The sequence below is a fragment of the Chiloscyllium punctatum genome, chromosome 7, assembly GCF_047496795.1.
Source record: "Chiloscyllium punctatum isolate Juve2018m chromosome 7, sChiPun1.3, whole genome shotgun sequence".
In the NCBI taxonomy this organism is placed as follows: domain Eukaryota; kingdom Metazoa; phylum Chordata; class Chondrichthyes; order Orectolobiformes; family Hemiscylliidae; genus Chiloscyllium; species Chiloscyllium punctatum.
This window is the reverse complement of record NC_092745.1, coordinates 120,674,347-120,690,501: the sequence shown is the minus strand read 5'-3', so window position 1 is coordinate 120,690,501 and position 16,155 is coordinate 120,674,347. Positions and strand designations below refer to the sequence as shown.

General features: G+C 39.6%; 1 protein-coding gene across 1 annotated transcript in view; it reads left to right on the top strand.

The window, feature by feature from the left end:
• LOC140480097 (heparan sulfate 2-O-sulfotransferase 1) overlaps positions 1 to 12,262 on the top strand; it is a 200,771-nt gene extending 188,509 nt beyond the window's left edge. Inside the window, exons 6-7 of the mRNA XM_072574740.1 lie at positions 3,106 to 3,263; positions 9,283 to 12,262. Of these exons, the coding sequence (XP_072430841.1) occupies positions 3,106 to 3,263; positions 9,283 to 9,509 (385 nt within the window). The 3' untranslated portion in view covers positions 9,510 to 12,262. The remainder of the gene's footprint in view (positions 1 to 3,105; positions 3,264 to 9,282) is intronic.
• Positions 12,263 to 16,155: the final 3,893 nt, after the last annotated feature.

The following is a 16,155-nucleotide window of genomic DNA, read 5'->3' as shown; positions in this document are numbered from 1 at the left end:
CCCCCCCCCCCCCCTCTCCCCCCATCACCAATATTCAGTAGCAGCAGTGTATGCCACCTACAAGATGCATTGCAGAAATATACCAAAGATTCTTTGAACCTTGCAACCCTGCAACAAGGACAAGAGCATCATATATATAGAAACACCAGCAGCCACAAGTTCTCCTCCAAGATACTCATCATCCTGAGTTGAAAATATACTGCCATTCCTTCACTGTCATTGGGTCAAAATCCTGGAATTCCGTCCCAAGTGTCATTGTGGGTCTACTGACAGCACAGTGGTTCAAGAATGAAGCTCACCACCACCTTCACAAGGACAATTTGTGCTGGATAATAAATACTGGCAGCCAATTATGCCCACTTCCCATGAGTGATTTTGTTTTTGTTTTAAAATGTAGTATGCAATTTTAAAAGAAGGACTGGATAAAATTGTACCAGGAAAGGAAATGCAAAACACTTAATTTCTGAATTACATAAGAATCCAGATGGAAAGCTTGGAAAGGTAGATGAGGTGACCAATGATTTTCTACTGCCCAAACTATTAATCTGTTATTAATTTCTGCTCTGAAGAATTGGGTTTTGAATTCAATGTAGTCCATTAAGTTCAAAAGTCTACCATTTTTAAATCCGTCACAGATGAAATAATTTTCATTTGGGTACATGCCCACAATTCAAAGCTGTCTGATTTGCACAAAGTGTAATATACTGTACCCTTTCACTTAGGATGCAATGAGGATGAATGAAATGAAAAATAAGAAGTATTGGTGAGATTATGGTTCGGACATACAGGAGTTTTACTTTGCATTTCTTAATCTCAATTTGGAGTTGATTGGTAGCACTCATGATTGTGTGGCAGATGTAGTGTAAGGATCCAGAATTCTAGAGTTGAGTACATAACTCCAGGTGGTGCTTAAATACGGCGTGATGTCTATCCTTTGGATAGGGCAATAAACTGAAGTACCGTTACTGTTGAAACAATAGAATCTCAGATCTGATTTTCCAACATGTTTGTCTTGAGATGTGCTATTTTATAAAAGTTATATAGTGCTTGTATTCACACAATCTGATTTGCCATCAAGGGCACATTCTTCATACAACCCACGTCATCTTAATGGAAAGCCAAGGTTCTTCTGCATTGATATATCTGTGGAGGCGTGATAAATGGGAAGAAAACAATATTAAATGATTTCTGCTTGGTTTTCCAATTACGTTTTTCTGAATGGAGGTTGTTTGCTGTTAAAAGTGACTGTAGTATTTCAACTTCATCTGACAGAAGCATAGGCCCTGATTTACCAGTGGCCAGATAGTCATTTGCGCAGAACAGGCTAGAGTTGTGTGTTGGAACCCTGCAGAATTCACAAGATAACAGACTCCAAGGGAATTACTCAGAAAACTGAAGATTTTCTGGGCAATTTCCCTACACTTTTCCTCTGAAAGTATCCTTTTGAACTGGAGAATTCATAAGGTTTCTCTACACTTAAATTGATAGTCTAACATTTCCTGCATAACTATGTAAAGTCTAGTCTAACTCCTGCGTAAGTACTAAACTAACTCCTAAATTTCATTCACTCCTCGACTACACGTCATCAAACTCTTAGACCACTGCTTTCAGAAGTGTCTCCCACCAACTGCTGCTGTCAACAAAGCTGGCCCCATGCAATCCAACACTTCCTCTCTCTCCCATCACTCACTTTCCTGATACATTCCTGATGAAGGGCTTTTGCCCGAACCGTTGATATTCCTGCTCCTCGGATGCTGCTTGACCTGTACTTTTCCAGCACCACTCTAATCTAAACTCTGGTTTCCAGCATCTGCAGTCCTCATTTTTGCCTACATTTCCACCCCCACCAACACTTCCAATCTCCCTGATAGGCCATATCCCCTTAACCTACCCTAAACATCAGTTGCTTACCTGGTGGCCTTGACATGGCACTCACCTGAAACCCCAAACTTTCACCTACCTTACATGCTTGCCCTATCTCAGTAGCCATCCGTGCTACTCGACACTTAGTCACAATATGACAACTATTGCCGTGAAGAAACCAGTATGTTTTGCTTTTCCATAACAATTCTGCAGTATGAAGACACAGTTGGATTGAAGGCTTATTCCACATTTCTACAGGTTCCAAGATCAGAATCTCCTGCCAGAGGTTTGGAACTCACTCTTAAAGGTGTTGGAGCTGAGTGGCAACATAACTGTAACTGCCACTCCTTAGAAAATCCAACCAATAGATTTTATAAAAGTGAAACATCAAAACATCTTTTGAGATGTAAATTTTTGAGTCGTCAGAGTAGGTGCTGACTAGCTAACATTGCAGAAAAACAGTGAATCTCTGGTAGCCGTAATTAAATTTTATATTTAAAGCAAGAACCTTTTGGTTAGATTCTGGAATGTTCCTGCAATCTTAGCCATTGAGCTTTTGAGAAGCATTTCGGCCATTTGTCATAGTGTGGGATTTCACACCTTGTGCACAGCCAGAAGTTTAGAATGTCTAGACAGAAGAGTTACTGGTGTTGCAGACTAATAGCAGCAACTGCAGCATTGCTGTAAAATAGTCAATGACCTATATTTCAAAAAAATAAATCTTTAAAATACTATGCTGTATGTGAATAATTACCAAATGACATCTTCTAAGTTTGAATGGGTACTGTAACATGGTTATGTTCAGTATTACTCGAAAGTACATTCTGATTTAGTTTGCATTTTTTAAAAACAGTTTAGAAATTGCAGCGCTCAGTGGGATTTATGCTAAGCATTAATTTACACAATATGCCTGGGATTTTCTACTGGCCCTGTTGATAGCTAACTGGCTGTTAATGATATAAAATGCCCAGTGACTTGTATTGTCAGACTGTCTGTCTGTTTACCCATCTGACTTGAAGAGAAAGGGTTGTCAATAAAAGCTTATTATTCGCCTTTGTAAAAGTAGTGGCATCTGTGACCTATCTCCTAAACATCAATGTTTTTAATAAGATTGTAACTGCAACAGAAAAGAGAGAGATTAATTACTTGTTTTGTTCCAGTTGTAATTAAAGTATATAAGGATCTGTACAAATCCTTTTTTCTGTCTATACTACCAACTGCCATTACTCTTTGTCTTTATAGGAATGTTGGAAGCAAATGGGCTTTGGAGCAAGCCAAATACAATTTGGTGAACGAGTATCTTCTTGTCGGGATAACTGAGGAATTAGAAGACTTTATAATGCTCCTGGAAGCTGTCTTACCACGCTTCTTTAGAGGAGCAACAGAACTATATCGTACAGGTCTGTCTGAAAATGATGTATGCTTGGAAATGTAGTTCTAATCTCTTAACCGCCCAATCTCCTTGTGATGTAACTTTCAAAGAACCATGTATCTGAACCTCTAGGTCTCTTTCTTCGACAATGCTACCCAGGGCCCTACCATTAATTGTATAAGTCCTGCCGTTGTTTGTTTTTACCAAAATGCATATCTCACCTTCCTCCAAATTAAGCTCCATCTGCCACTCCTCAGCCCTTTGGCCCATTTTAGAAATTTGGAAAAATGGCTACTGGGAACTATTGTCATCTGAGACCTGAGGTTGGTTTCCAAGCATGTTTTGACTGTCAGTATTATGGATAAGTTAGTATCATTGGAACTGGTATGCAGCAAGCCCAACAAGAGCAGTGAGGAGGCTTTGACATAGTTTTAGCTCAGAATGAAACTGGACAGATGAAAGAGATATTAGTGGGGAGCACCGTGATGGAGAAAGTGAGGACTGCAGATGCTGGAGATCTGAGTTGAAAAGTGTGGCAGTGGAAAAGCGCAGCATCTAAGAAGCAGGAGAGTCAATGTTTCAGACACAAGTCCTTCATCAGGAGTGATGATGGGCTTATGCCCAAAGCGTCGACTCTTCTGCTCCTCGATGCTGCCTGACCTGCTTTGCTTTGCCACCACAGCACCTTGATGGAAGTGACCATAACTCTGCTAGATTAAGGGTAGTGATAGAAAATTCTCAATTGGGGAAAAACTAGTTTTACTAAGCGGTAATATGATTTTGCTGAAGTGGACTGGAATCACTACTTCCTGAAGAAGGGTTCATGCCCGAAACGTTGATCCTCCTGCTCCTTGGATGTTGCCTGACCTGCGCTTATCCAGCAACACATTTTCAGCTTTGATCTCCAGCATCTGCAGTCCTCACTTTCTTCTGGAATCACTACTTGTCAATACATCAGTGCCACTTTAATGGGAGACATTCAAGCAGAGCTATTTGTATCATCTACTGCAACGAGTGAGGTGCCAGAGAGCTGGATGGTGGCTAATGTTGTGTATTTGTTTAAGGAAAGCTGCACGGTGAAGCCTGGGAACTATAAGCCGGTGAGTCTGATATCAGTGGTGGGTAAGTTGTTGGAGAGGATTCTGAGAAATAGGATTTACATGCATTTGGAGCGGCCAGAACTGAATAGGGATAGTCAGCATGGAGATATGTGGGAAATGTTGTCTCGCAAACTTGAGTTTTCTGAGAATGCAACCAAAACGTTTAAGGCCAGAGTAGTAGGTGTTGTCTACATGGACTTCAGTAAAGTCTTTGACAAGGTTCTGCATGGTGGACTAATTCGTAAAGTTAGATTACATGGGAAGTAGGAAGAGCTTGCTAATTGGATACATAATTGGCTTAACAGTAGGAGATAGAGGGTGATGGTGGAGGGGTGTTTTACAGACTGCACACCTATAACCACTGTTGTTCTACAGGGATTGGTACTGGGTCCACTTTTGTTTATCATTTATATAAATGATTTGGATGAGACTTTAGAAGACACAGTTACTAAGTTTGTGGATGACACCAAAATTGGTGGTAGAGGCAACAATGTCGAAGGTTATCTAAGATTACAAAAGGATCTTGGTCAATTAGGCCAATGGGCTGAGGAGTGGCAGGTGGTATTTAATTTGGATAAATGTGAAATATTGCATTTTGGTACAACAACAAGGGTAGGACTTATACAGTTACAGGTAGGGCCTTGGGTAGTATTGTTGAACAGAAAGATCTAGAGGTTCGGATACATGATTCTTTGAAAGTTGCATCAGAGATAGACAGGTTGTTTAAAAAGGCATTTAGCGCACTTGCTTTCATTGCGAGGACCTTTGAGTATAGGCATTTAAATATCATGTTTAGGTTGTACATGGCGTTGATGAGGCCACTTTTAGAACATAGAACAATAGAACAATACAGCACAGAACAGGCCCTTCGGCCCACGATGTTGTGCCGAACTTCTATCCTAGATTAAGCACCCATCCATGTACCTATCCAAATGCCGCTTAAAGGTCGCCAATGAATCTGACTCTACCACTCCCTCGGGCAGCGCATTCCATGCCCCCACCACTCTCTGGGTAAAGAACCCACCCCTGACATCTCCCCTATACCTTCCACCCTTCACCTTAAATTTATGTCCCCTTGTAACACTCTGTTGTACCCGGGGAAAAGGTTTCTGACTGTCTACTCTATCTATTCCTCTGATCATCTTATAAACCTCTATCAAGTCACCCCTCATCCTTCGCCGTTCCAACGAGAAAAGGCCGAGAACTCTCAACCTATCCTCGTACGACCTACTCTCCATTCCAGGCAACATCCTGGTAAATCTTCTCTGCACCCTCTCCAAAGCTTCCACATCTTTCCTAAAGTGAGGCGACCAGAACTGCACACAGTACTCCAAATGTGGCCTAACCAAAGTCCTGTACAGCTGCAACATCACCTCACGACTCTTGAATTCAATCCCTCTGCTAATGAACGATAATACTCCATAGGCCTTCTTACAAACTCTATCCACCTGAGTGGCAACCTTCAAAGATCTATGTACATAGACCCCAAGATCCCTCTGTTCCTCCACCTGACCAAGAACCCTACCATTAACCCTGTATTCCGCATTCTTATTTGTTCTTCCAAAATGGACAACCTCACACTTGGCAGGGTTGAACTCCATCTGCCACTCCTCAGCCCAGCTCTGCATCATATCTAAGTCCCTCTGCAGCCGACAACAGCCCTCCTCACTGTCCACAACTCCACCTATCTTTGTATCATCTGCAAATTTACTGACCCACCCTTCGACTCCCTCCTCTAAGTCATTAATAAAAATTACAAACAGCAGAGGACCCAGAACTGATCCCTGCGGAACTCCACTTGTAACTGGACTCCATGCTGAATATTTACCATCTACCACCACTCTCTGACTTCGACCGGTTAGCCAGTTTTCTATCCAATTGGCCAAATTTCCCTCTATCCCATGCCTCCTGACTTTCCTCATAAGCCTACCATGGGGAACCTTATCAAATGCCTTACTAAAATCCATGTACACTACATCCACTGCTCTACCCTCATCCACATGCTTGGTCACCTCCTCGAAGAATTCAATAAGACTTGTAAGGCAAGACCTACCCTTCACAAATCCGTGCTGGCTGTCCCTAATCAAGCAGTGTCTTTCCAGATACTCGTAAATCCTATCCCTCAGTACCCTTTCCATTACTTTGCCTACCACAGAAGTAAGACTTTTGGAGTACTGTGTACAGTTGGGGTTGCCTAGGTAGGATATTATTATCTTAGGCAGAGTTCAGAAAAGATTTACCATGATGTTGCCAGAACTGAGTTGAAAGGAGAGATTGTATAAGCTGGGACTTTATTCACTGGAGTGTAGGAAGTTAAGGGGTAACCTTATCAAGGTTTATAAAATGATGGGCATGGATAAGGTGAATGGCAAAAGTCTTTTCCGTGAAGTGGAGGAGTTCAAAAATAGGGGGCATCACTTTAAGGTGGGAGAAGAAATATTTTAAAGGAATCTGATGGACAACAAATTCATTCAAAAGACTGTTCTTGCGAGGAATGAACTGCCAGAGGAAGTGGTTGATGCAGTTACAGTTACAGCATTTAAAAGATATTTAGATAAGTATGGGAATAGGAAAGGTTTAGAGGGATATTGGCCAAACGCAAGCAAGTCATACTGGTCTAGACTTGGAAACTTGGTCAGCATGGGCAATTCAATGAAAGTGTGAGGTTCAAAGCAAGTGTTGCCTCTTAAATAGAAAGGGTGAAACTAACAGATCCAGGGGCCCTAGAGTGTCAAAGATCTGAAAGGAGAGGATGAAGAAAGAAAGCCAAATATCAATGGGCTCAATACTGTCTAAAACTTGAAGGGATATAGAACGTGTAGGTCTAGAAGTAAAAAAAAAGCAACTCTTGTCAAGCCAGATCAAGGAACATGATCACAAACTCACAGAATAAATGAAACAAGGAATGCGATCTTTCCAGCACCACTGAGGTAACCTGTGCATGAATCGAGTAAGGTTCTTAATGTTTACTTTGTATTTCTTTTCTCAAAAGAGAATGCCAAAAGAGGCATTGCAATTAGGGATGATGTGTGTGAAATGTTGCCAATCCCTAATTGCCCAGAAGGCAGTTAAGAGTCAGCCACATTTCTGTGGATCTGGAGTCACATGTAGGTCAGATCAGGTAGGGATGACCGTTTCCTTCCCTGAAGGACATTCGTGAGCCAGATGGGCTTTTCTGCCAATCAGGAATGGATTCATGGTCATCATTAGTTTCTTAATTTATATTGAATTCAAATTCCACCATCTGCAGTGATGGTGTTAGAACCTGGATCTCCAGAACTTTACAGTCCAGCGATAATACCATTCGGTCGTCATCTCCTCCTCCACATCCTTCTGTGGTAGAGAGTTCTATAGGTTCATTTCCCTGTGAGTGAAGAAAGCTTTCTTCATTTTAATCCTAAATGCCTTACCCTATATTCTGAGATATATGACATCTGGTTCTAGACTCCCCAACTGATAAAACATCCTCCCTGTATCTAGTCAATATATTGAGAATTATATATGTTTCAATCTGATCTCCCCACTGCCCCCCCCCCCCCATTCTTCCTCTAAACGCTAATGAATACAAGCCCAGTCAAATTAATTTCTCTGCATAGAATGGAGCAAAAGAATGTCTGTAATGAATCAGACACTCTTAACATTTTGCCAGTATTTAGATATTCACTTGTGTGCCATCGCCTTCAGGAGAGCGGGTTAAGAACTGGAAAATAGGATTGGTTTCGTCAGACTTCCATTTACTGATAGGGGCATAATATGCTGATTTGTCTCCTCCTCTGCTATAAACATCTGAGTCAAAGTGAAGAGTTGGATCCAAAATTGTTTTTGTGACAGGAAATAAGGGACAGTTGTCAGTGAGTATTTTTAAGTTTGGAAGATTGTTTCCATTGGGGTTCCACAGGGCTTTTTATGAGGTCCTTTGCTTTTTTTTGGTATGTGTCAATAGATATGTTGGTAGACAATAAAAATTTGGCTGTGTTGGCATGAAATTTAGATGATGGCCAAAAGCTTATAAAATGTTAATGAGTAAAAGTTGTACATAAGCAGCATGTCACTGCAATGTTAAAGATGCTAAAACTTGATAGTCCCACTCCAATGAATTTACTGCATGAAGCTGCCAAGGTGGTGAACAAGCCAAACCCTTCCATGAAGGAGGAGACGCAGTTGCAACTTTGATGTTACCTCCTCCCTCTTCATGGCCATTCTACATCAGCAGTAATTGATTTCAACAAAGACTAAAGCTAAGTTTAAAAAAAAAAGCCATCCTATCTCTTTATTATCTTTGTAACATATGTAATGGTAGTAATTACTATATTTTAAGCCAGTTTACGAAAATATCTACTGCACAGTTAACCCTTATGTTCAAAAATATTTTGCATCGTTCCTGTCTCTGTTGAAACACCATCCTCCAGTCTCTTAAGTGACACTTCAGAGCTATACAATTGGCTTCAATGTCATTAAGCTGAGGATGTAGGGAGCATATGACTAGAGTTCCCATTAATCATCAATATCTGTTGAGACCTTCTTGAAGTGTATGTATCAGTTTAGCTCAGGTGCAGTATTTACTGTGATGGTGTTTCAAATATGTGACCAGAACAATAGATACTGCAAGGCCATTTCCTACAGTTTGTTTGTTTTTCTAGCTTGTCGTGTTACTTTCGGATTTTGTCCCACTTTCGAAGAAGGAACATCAAAAGTGAAAATATTTGACAAAATACAGCAGGTTTCTCTAAGATTTGTGCTGTTGTCCATGCGTAATGAACTCTCAAAACCTTTTGTTAATCTTTTTCACTGGTAATATTTTCTGCTTCAACTAACCTGTAATTTAGTTTTGCAACTGAAGTAAAACCCACAGTAACCTACAAATTTAACCCATGCAGAAGTGCATTTAATGCTAAAACTTCTTGAGCTATTTTTTTGTTTCTGACTTGTTGCTTCATTTACAACCAGGAAAGAAATCTCATCTTAGAAAAACAACAGAGAAGAAACTGCCTACTAAAGAAACCATTGCAAGACTGCAAGTGTCTGAGATCTGGAAAATGGAAAACGAGTTCTACGAGTTTGCTCTGGAACAGTTTCAATTTATTAGAGCTCACGCAGTGAGAGAAAAGGATGGTGAACTTTACCTCCTTAGCAAGAGCTTTTTCTATGAAAAAATCTATCCTAAAGCAACTTAAAAACAGTTTTCACTACAGTGACCTGAAGAACTGCATCAAAAATGTCTTTCTGCTGAATCAGTTGTTACCTTGAACAGTCTAATGATTTTTTTTCCCCAATAAGAGCAGAAAAGAAATCTTGTTCTACAGTTTGTATCAAATCTGCAGTGAACCACTTGCATCTGTAAAGATTTTAGGGTCAAGCATTAGGTGCATTAATGGACGAATGAGCAAGGAAATCCGTTTACACAAACAGCGCACCAGTTGTGTAGATGGCATTCTGTCATTATTACTAATCAGATTGTGGTATGTTTTAGGGACTCCTGTGTCTTGTAAACTTTTACCTGTAGAACTATTTTTTACTAGGGTGCTTTCTAAAGTGTTTCAAAGTATTGTAATTTCACAGTAAGAGAAAAGACAAAATGCTGTACATATTGCACTTTTTATGTGTTTGGACCAAAAGGTTACAAAAAGTTTGAAGTATTTATTTCACACCAATTTTATTACAGGTGGTGTAACTGAACACGTAGCATCCAACATACTATACACCCTTTTGTTAGATACTTTGTGTCAATTTAGATTTGTAAGCTTGAATTTCCTCGCTTGTTTGTATCATGGAGAATAATATGGCAAAAGGCAAAACTACATTGCAGAGACCTGGAGCTTACAGAAATGCCATCTTTGACAATGTGCTGCATTACAATTATGGCTACACAGACCTGCAGTTAGAAAGCAAACTTTTTAAGCAGATAATGGTGTTTGCCCAGTGGAGGGAAATATTCAGTGTTAATTAATCTCACCATCGCTTAATTTCCCTTCTGGTTGAAACAGTGTTAGTAGGTTTTCATTGTTATTTCCCATCCCAGTTTAAAAAGTTATATAGATTAATGTATTGCATTTCTAAATGTACTTTTCTCGCAAATGAAATGATATATCCAATAGGCTTGCTATGTTTTCAGTCAGTCCATTGCACTGCTGAATTTTACACGAGTGATTTCCTTGCATTCTCTCTCACATGCATGCTAACAATTGAGAAAATCTGTCCCAACCCCTGCAATCTTTGCAGATACTTCGCCGCTTTGTGTTTGTTTTGTCTCTTTTAAAAATTTGTCCCCTCCTAGGATTAATCAACCAGTATTTTAAAATGTGGGTGGCTTGAGGCTGCATTTTCTGCTGGACAGTAAATCCATTCATGGTTGTGAAGGTCGGACAGTCGGTCATTGCCCTATCCCAGTGCAAGCTGAGCTACTTTTCTCAGTTGAGTTAAAGATGTAGATGGGGCTCTTGGCAGTTGGCAAGTAGTGTCAAAAAAAATCATGTGCAGCAGTGGCACCCACTTCTGCACCAAAAGAGTAGGAGCAATAGTTAAAATGGATAGAAGCTCCCAAACCATCATGGTATGATGACTCTATGAATAATTCTGTGCAGTTAACAAAAATGTATTTCAAACTAGCCTCGAATGCGACCACGTCAAATGTACTAACTAGGAGAGCAGAGGATTGAAAGCATTGGCTACTTAGCCATGTCCTGTCCCTTCTTGGTAACTATTTTGCACTCCAAGCTGAAGAACTATCAGCCGGTTGGCTGTTTCAGCAGTTGGCAGGAAGGCAGCAGGACAGCTAGTTGGTTAGCCTTGCCATTCTGTGCTGCTGCAGGATGCTGATATGGACAGAAGGTGAAACCATAAGGTCCAGTTGAGTAACATAGATTCAATTGAGCTGGTAACCATCTTTTGAACTTTGTAGCAGCAGCAAAACAATATTTTTAATTTTCCCAAAATTGTGCTTAAGATTTCGTTACTATGAAGGCCCTCAAGAGGCACATGTTGAATTTGTATTCATTTTAATATTCTCTCTGTTCTGAGAGAGATAATAGCCTAGTGGTATTATCGCTAAACTGTTAATCCAGAAAACCAGGTAATGTTCTGGGGACCTGGTTTTGATTCCTGCCATCACAGATGGTGGCATTTGAATTCAATTTAAAAAGAAATCTGGAATTAAGAGTCTAATGATGACCATGAAACCATTGTTGACTGATGGGAAAACCCATCAGGTTCACTAATGTCCTTTAGGGAAGGAAACTGCTGTCCTTACTTAGTCTGGCCTACATGTGACTCCAGACACACAGCAATGTGTTAACTCTTAACTGCCCTCTGGGCAATTGGGGATTGGCAATAAATGCTTGCCTGGCCAGCAATGTCCACAATGAACTTTTAAAAAATGGAGCTGCTGATGCCTTTGAGGAGCTGTAATCCCTACACACTGATAACAATGGGGAGGGTGGGGCATTTATCATTAACCACTATAAAGTACATTTCCTAAATTTATTGCGTATCTGGTTTTGGGATTCTCAATATTTGGTGTTAGATTTTTAAGATTTTAGATGTTTGCTGTATATTTAAAGACGGGGTGAAATTTATGTTCCAGTGTATGAATGATGTTATTCTCATCGTTGTTTCTCATCATGCAAGGAGCATAACGTAGGTGCTGAAGGCATGAAATATATAAGGTACAGAATGTAAATACTGGAAAACATGGATTGTGCTCTATATAACTGTTTTAAAACATAAGCAGCTGAATAGTGCCTTCCTTACCACGGTCCATGTTGTAAAAAAAGTGTACATTTTGGATTCATTTGTGCATTGTAAGAAAAATTAATGTCTTGACACTTTTCATAGAATCAGTTAGAGATGATTCTTCTGTTTTAGTTTTTGTTTGTAGTTTTTCAGTTTCCTTGGTGCAAATGTTCCCTAATAAAGAAAGCTGTACAAACTCTTTGCATTGTAATCTGTATGTCCTTTGGTATCTGTAACTTTGACATATCCATTTCAGAGCTAGCTTCAAACACCCACGCTGATAAATATCGATTGAATTGACTTCTGTGATGCACCGTCTGAAAGAAAGACTTAACTAGTATTTTTCTAACAGCTTTAATATAACAAAATGACCTGAGGGGCATGACAGAAGCATTATGAAACAAAATAATATATTGAGTGACACAGAGAGGTGTAGGCAGGTGGTCAAAAGCTTGGTAGGTTTTGAGGAGTGCCTCAAAGGAAGGAAACACATTGTTGGGGGAGTTTTTAAAATTAATTCATGGGATGTGGGTATCACTGGCCAGACCAGCATTTATTACTCATCCCTAATTGCAGTCAGATTTCACCAAACATTGCCATGGGTCTGGAGGCCAGACCAGGTAAAGACAGCAGTTTCTTTCCATAAAGGACATTTTCTGACAATTGTTTAGGATCACCATTAGATTCCGAATTCCAGACATTTATTGCTCTTTGTAGGATTTGAACCCAAGACCCCAGAACATTACCAAGATCTCTGGAATAATAGCTTAGTGCTAATGCCAATAGGCCACTATCTATCTGTGATTTCACAAACTCCCAGATTTTAGAGCCTCTGCTACTGAAGGTGCAATCGTAAATTGTATAGAGATTAAAATTGGGGGTGCTCAATGAGGCCAACATTAGATTAAAAGAAGTATTATGGAGGATTGTGGGTGTGGATGGGTTTACAGAGATAGGGGAGGTTGCAGCCATAGGAAGATTTGAAAACTAGGATGCATATTTTAAATCAGTAAATTTTTATTTTTGTTTGACTGATATATGTCAGCAATGATAAAGGAGTAGGACTTGGTGAAAGTTAAGACCTAAATAATGTGAGTTTTGTATGATCTCAGGCTTGTGTAGGGTAGACTTAGTTATTTGGGGCATTCTTCAGTCATGAGCGGTTTCATCTAAATAAATACTTTTTTTGCTGCAGAACCTGCAGTGTGTAGTATTGAAGAAATATTGTTTTCTCAGAAATGCCCTTTGAAATAATAAATAGAGGTCATATTTACCAGAGCTTATTATTCAGGTCAATGCTAAAAATCAGTATGTGCTGTGTTGGAAAAAGCTGAGAATAACCCTGTGTGACTACTTCTTGATTCTCAAGTTGCAACATCTGTTGACTTTAGCATGTTTCACTTAATATTGGTTTAACTCTGTATCACATACACCTGGGTGGACCTCATCGAGCATCAAGCGTCCTTGTGCATTCCTGTTTTCCTACTGCAGAAAACTTCCCCAAAAGTTTATTTCATAACACCCTGTCACCTTAAACTTTTCTTCCCCAGCTTCACAGTGAATGCAACCAATGTTGCGCTATTGTTTTGTCTGTAAACTAGTGATTATCCATTTAGTTGCCCCTTTGCTGCTTCCAGCCTCTTTCCCCTTTGACTGCCAAGCCAAATTCCTCAGATGGATGTGGGAATTTTCTACTGCACTATTTCAAACAGTCTATCCTCAGTCAGTGTCGCAAAAATATTAAATAGCTGATTGTAGACATTTCTTAAGCACAAATTGGCTTCCGTGTTTCCTATGCTACAACAGTGCACTTCCCAAATACTTCATTCTCTGTAAAATACTTTGGGGCATTCTGTGGTCATGAAAAACACTGTCAAAGCAAGTCTTTTGTATAGGTCTGCCTAAGGCTGCGTAAATGTTTTTTGATATAATAGCTAAGATATTGAAGATGCTGAGATGGGGAAATCATAAAAGGAGCTGCTGGACCCAAGAATAAAAACAGACCACTTTGATTTGTACTGAAACAGTGCCATAAGCACAAACAGATTTACTTTGTCGTAGGATCTATGGTACGTGCTCAAAACAATTATGAAATATTAAACAGGCAAACAAATTATAGCTAATAGTATTTTAAATATATTATCTGAACAATGGTTTGACTATCTCTAAATTTTGTTAATCTAAGTAATTACATGTTTACCTGTATCTTGTAAATGTGATAACTCAGTTGGCACTCCTGGGGGTTATAGTCTAAAACTGATGAAGTTATGTTGGCAAGCCAAAAGGGAGCTCTCACACAAAAATGGCAATCGTTGATGGGATAGAAAATAATCAACCGGGCTATCAATTATCGAATTTGTCAATGTGATGAAATGACTGCCTTGAATAGTACCAATCCTTTGAATTCAACTGTAAGGCCATGCTTTCACATTTGATAACAATCAATAATCTGATGGAATGAATGAGAATTAAAACTAATTGGTGGTGAAGAATGCTTTGGGATCTGTTGCTTTATAGTGGTTTGATGTAAATACGTGTTTGAAGTCATTTCAAGATCATAACTGCGAGACTTTGATTGATTTGACAGTTACGTGTACTAAAATACAGTGAAAAGCTTTGTTTGTGAGCAGTACAGACAGATCATAGAGTGAAAGATAACTGGGACAGAGTAAGGCATACAGGTTACACTGCACAGGACTTGTGCTAGACAAGGTCAACATTAACAGGATCAGCATTATTTGAACTTATTCCATTTGTCAGTCTAATAATGGCAGGGAACAAGCTGTTCTTGAACCTGTGTGTGTTCAAGTATCTTCTGCCCGATGGAAGAGGTTGTAGGAGAGCATTGCTGGGATGGGATGGATCTTGATGTTGAACGCCTTTCTCTGGCAACGAGAAGGGTAAATGGAGTCCATGGATGGGAGGTTGGCTTCTGTGATGGTCTGGGCTGTGTAAACCACCTTCAGCAGTTTCTTGCGGTTCTGGGCAGACCAATTGCCACACCGGGCTGTTATGCACCTGGACAGTATGCTTCCTGCCAGTGGTTCAGAGATAATTCTCCTGAGCGTGTCCTGAAATGTCTCTGTAGTTAAAATGGGGAAAACCTAAGCTTTGAAATAACTGATGTAACAGAGCTGTGAGGTTTTCTTTTGGTTTGTATGTACTTCATCTGTAAACTATACCAGAAATGTCTGTCAACCCAGAAATGTGACAGGAACATAAAGAACCTACCATTCAATATGATGTATTTCTTGCACTACAGCAATGACTACAATTCAGAAGTACTTAACTAGCTATAAAGTACACTGAGTCTTCGCCTCCCAATGTAGTGCCAGGCATAATATGCATGCAAATCTATCTTTAATCTTTTCATTATTCAGTTTCTTTCATGAGATTATATTGAAATGTGTCATCTGCTCGACTAAGTTATTTCCAGTAATTATTTTGTTAAAGGGGCAAGGAGGTCAACTCAGAATGCAGAAGAGAGCTTGCAATTCAACCAAGTGAAGTTTTGTGCATGTTGCTTCACTTCGTTTCACTTATAAACTATGCAGTAGCACCAAATTGTAGGATTGTCTAAAACTTAGGGCTGGTCCTTCTAGTGGAAAAGTTAAGAAAAACGATAGTAGAAGTTTGAAAATCTACTCCATAGGTAGAAATTAATGCTTGGTCAAATTTGCTTTTAAAAAATGAGGTGTGTAAAGTGATTTTTATTCAGTATGTTAAAGGGTATCTGAACATTACATAAGAACTAGGCCCTTCGAGCCCGCTCCGCCATTCAATAATATTGTGGCTGATTTTTTTCATGGCCTCAGCTCCACTTCATCGTTTTCACCATATCCCTTAATTCCTTTATTTTTCAAAAAAGTATCTACCTTAGCTTTAAAAGCAATTACTGAAGTACCATCAACCACATCCCTAGGCAAGGAATTCCATAGATTAACAACCCTCTAGGTGAATATGTTCCTTCTCAGTTCAGTTATAAACCTGCTTCCTCTAATTTTCAGGCTATGCCCTCTTGTCCTAGTTTCACCTACCAGCGCAAACACCCTCTCTACTTTATTTTATTAATTCCCTTCATAATTTTATATG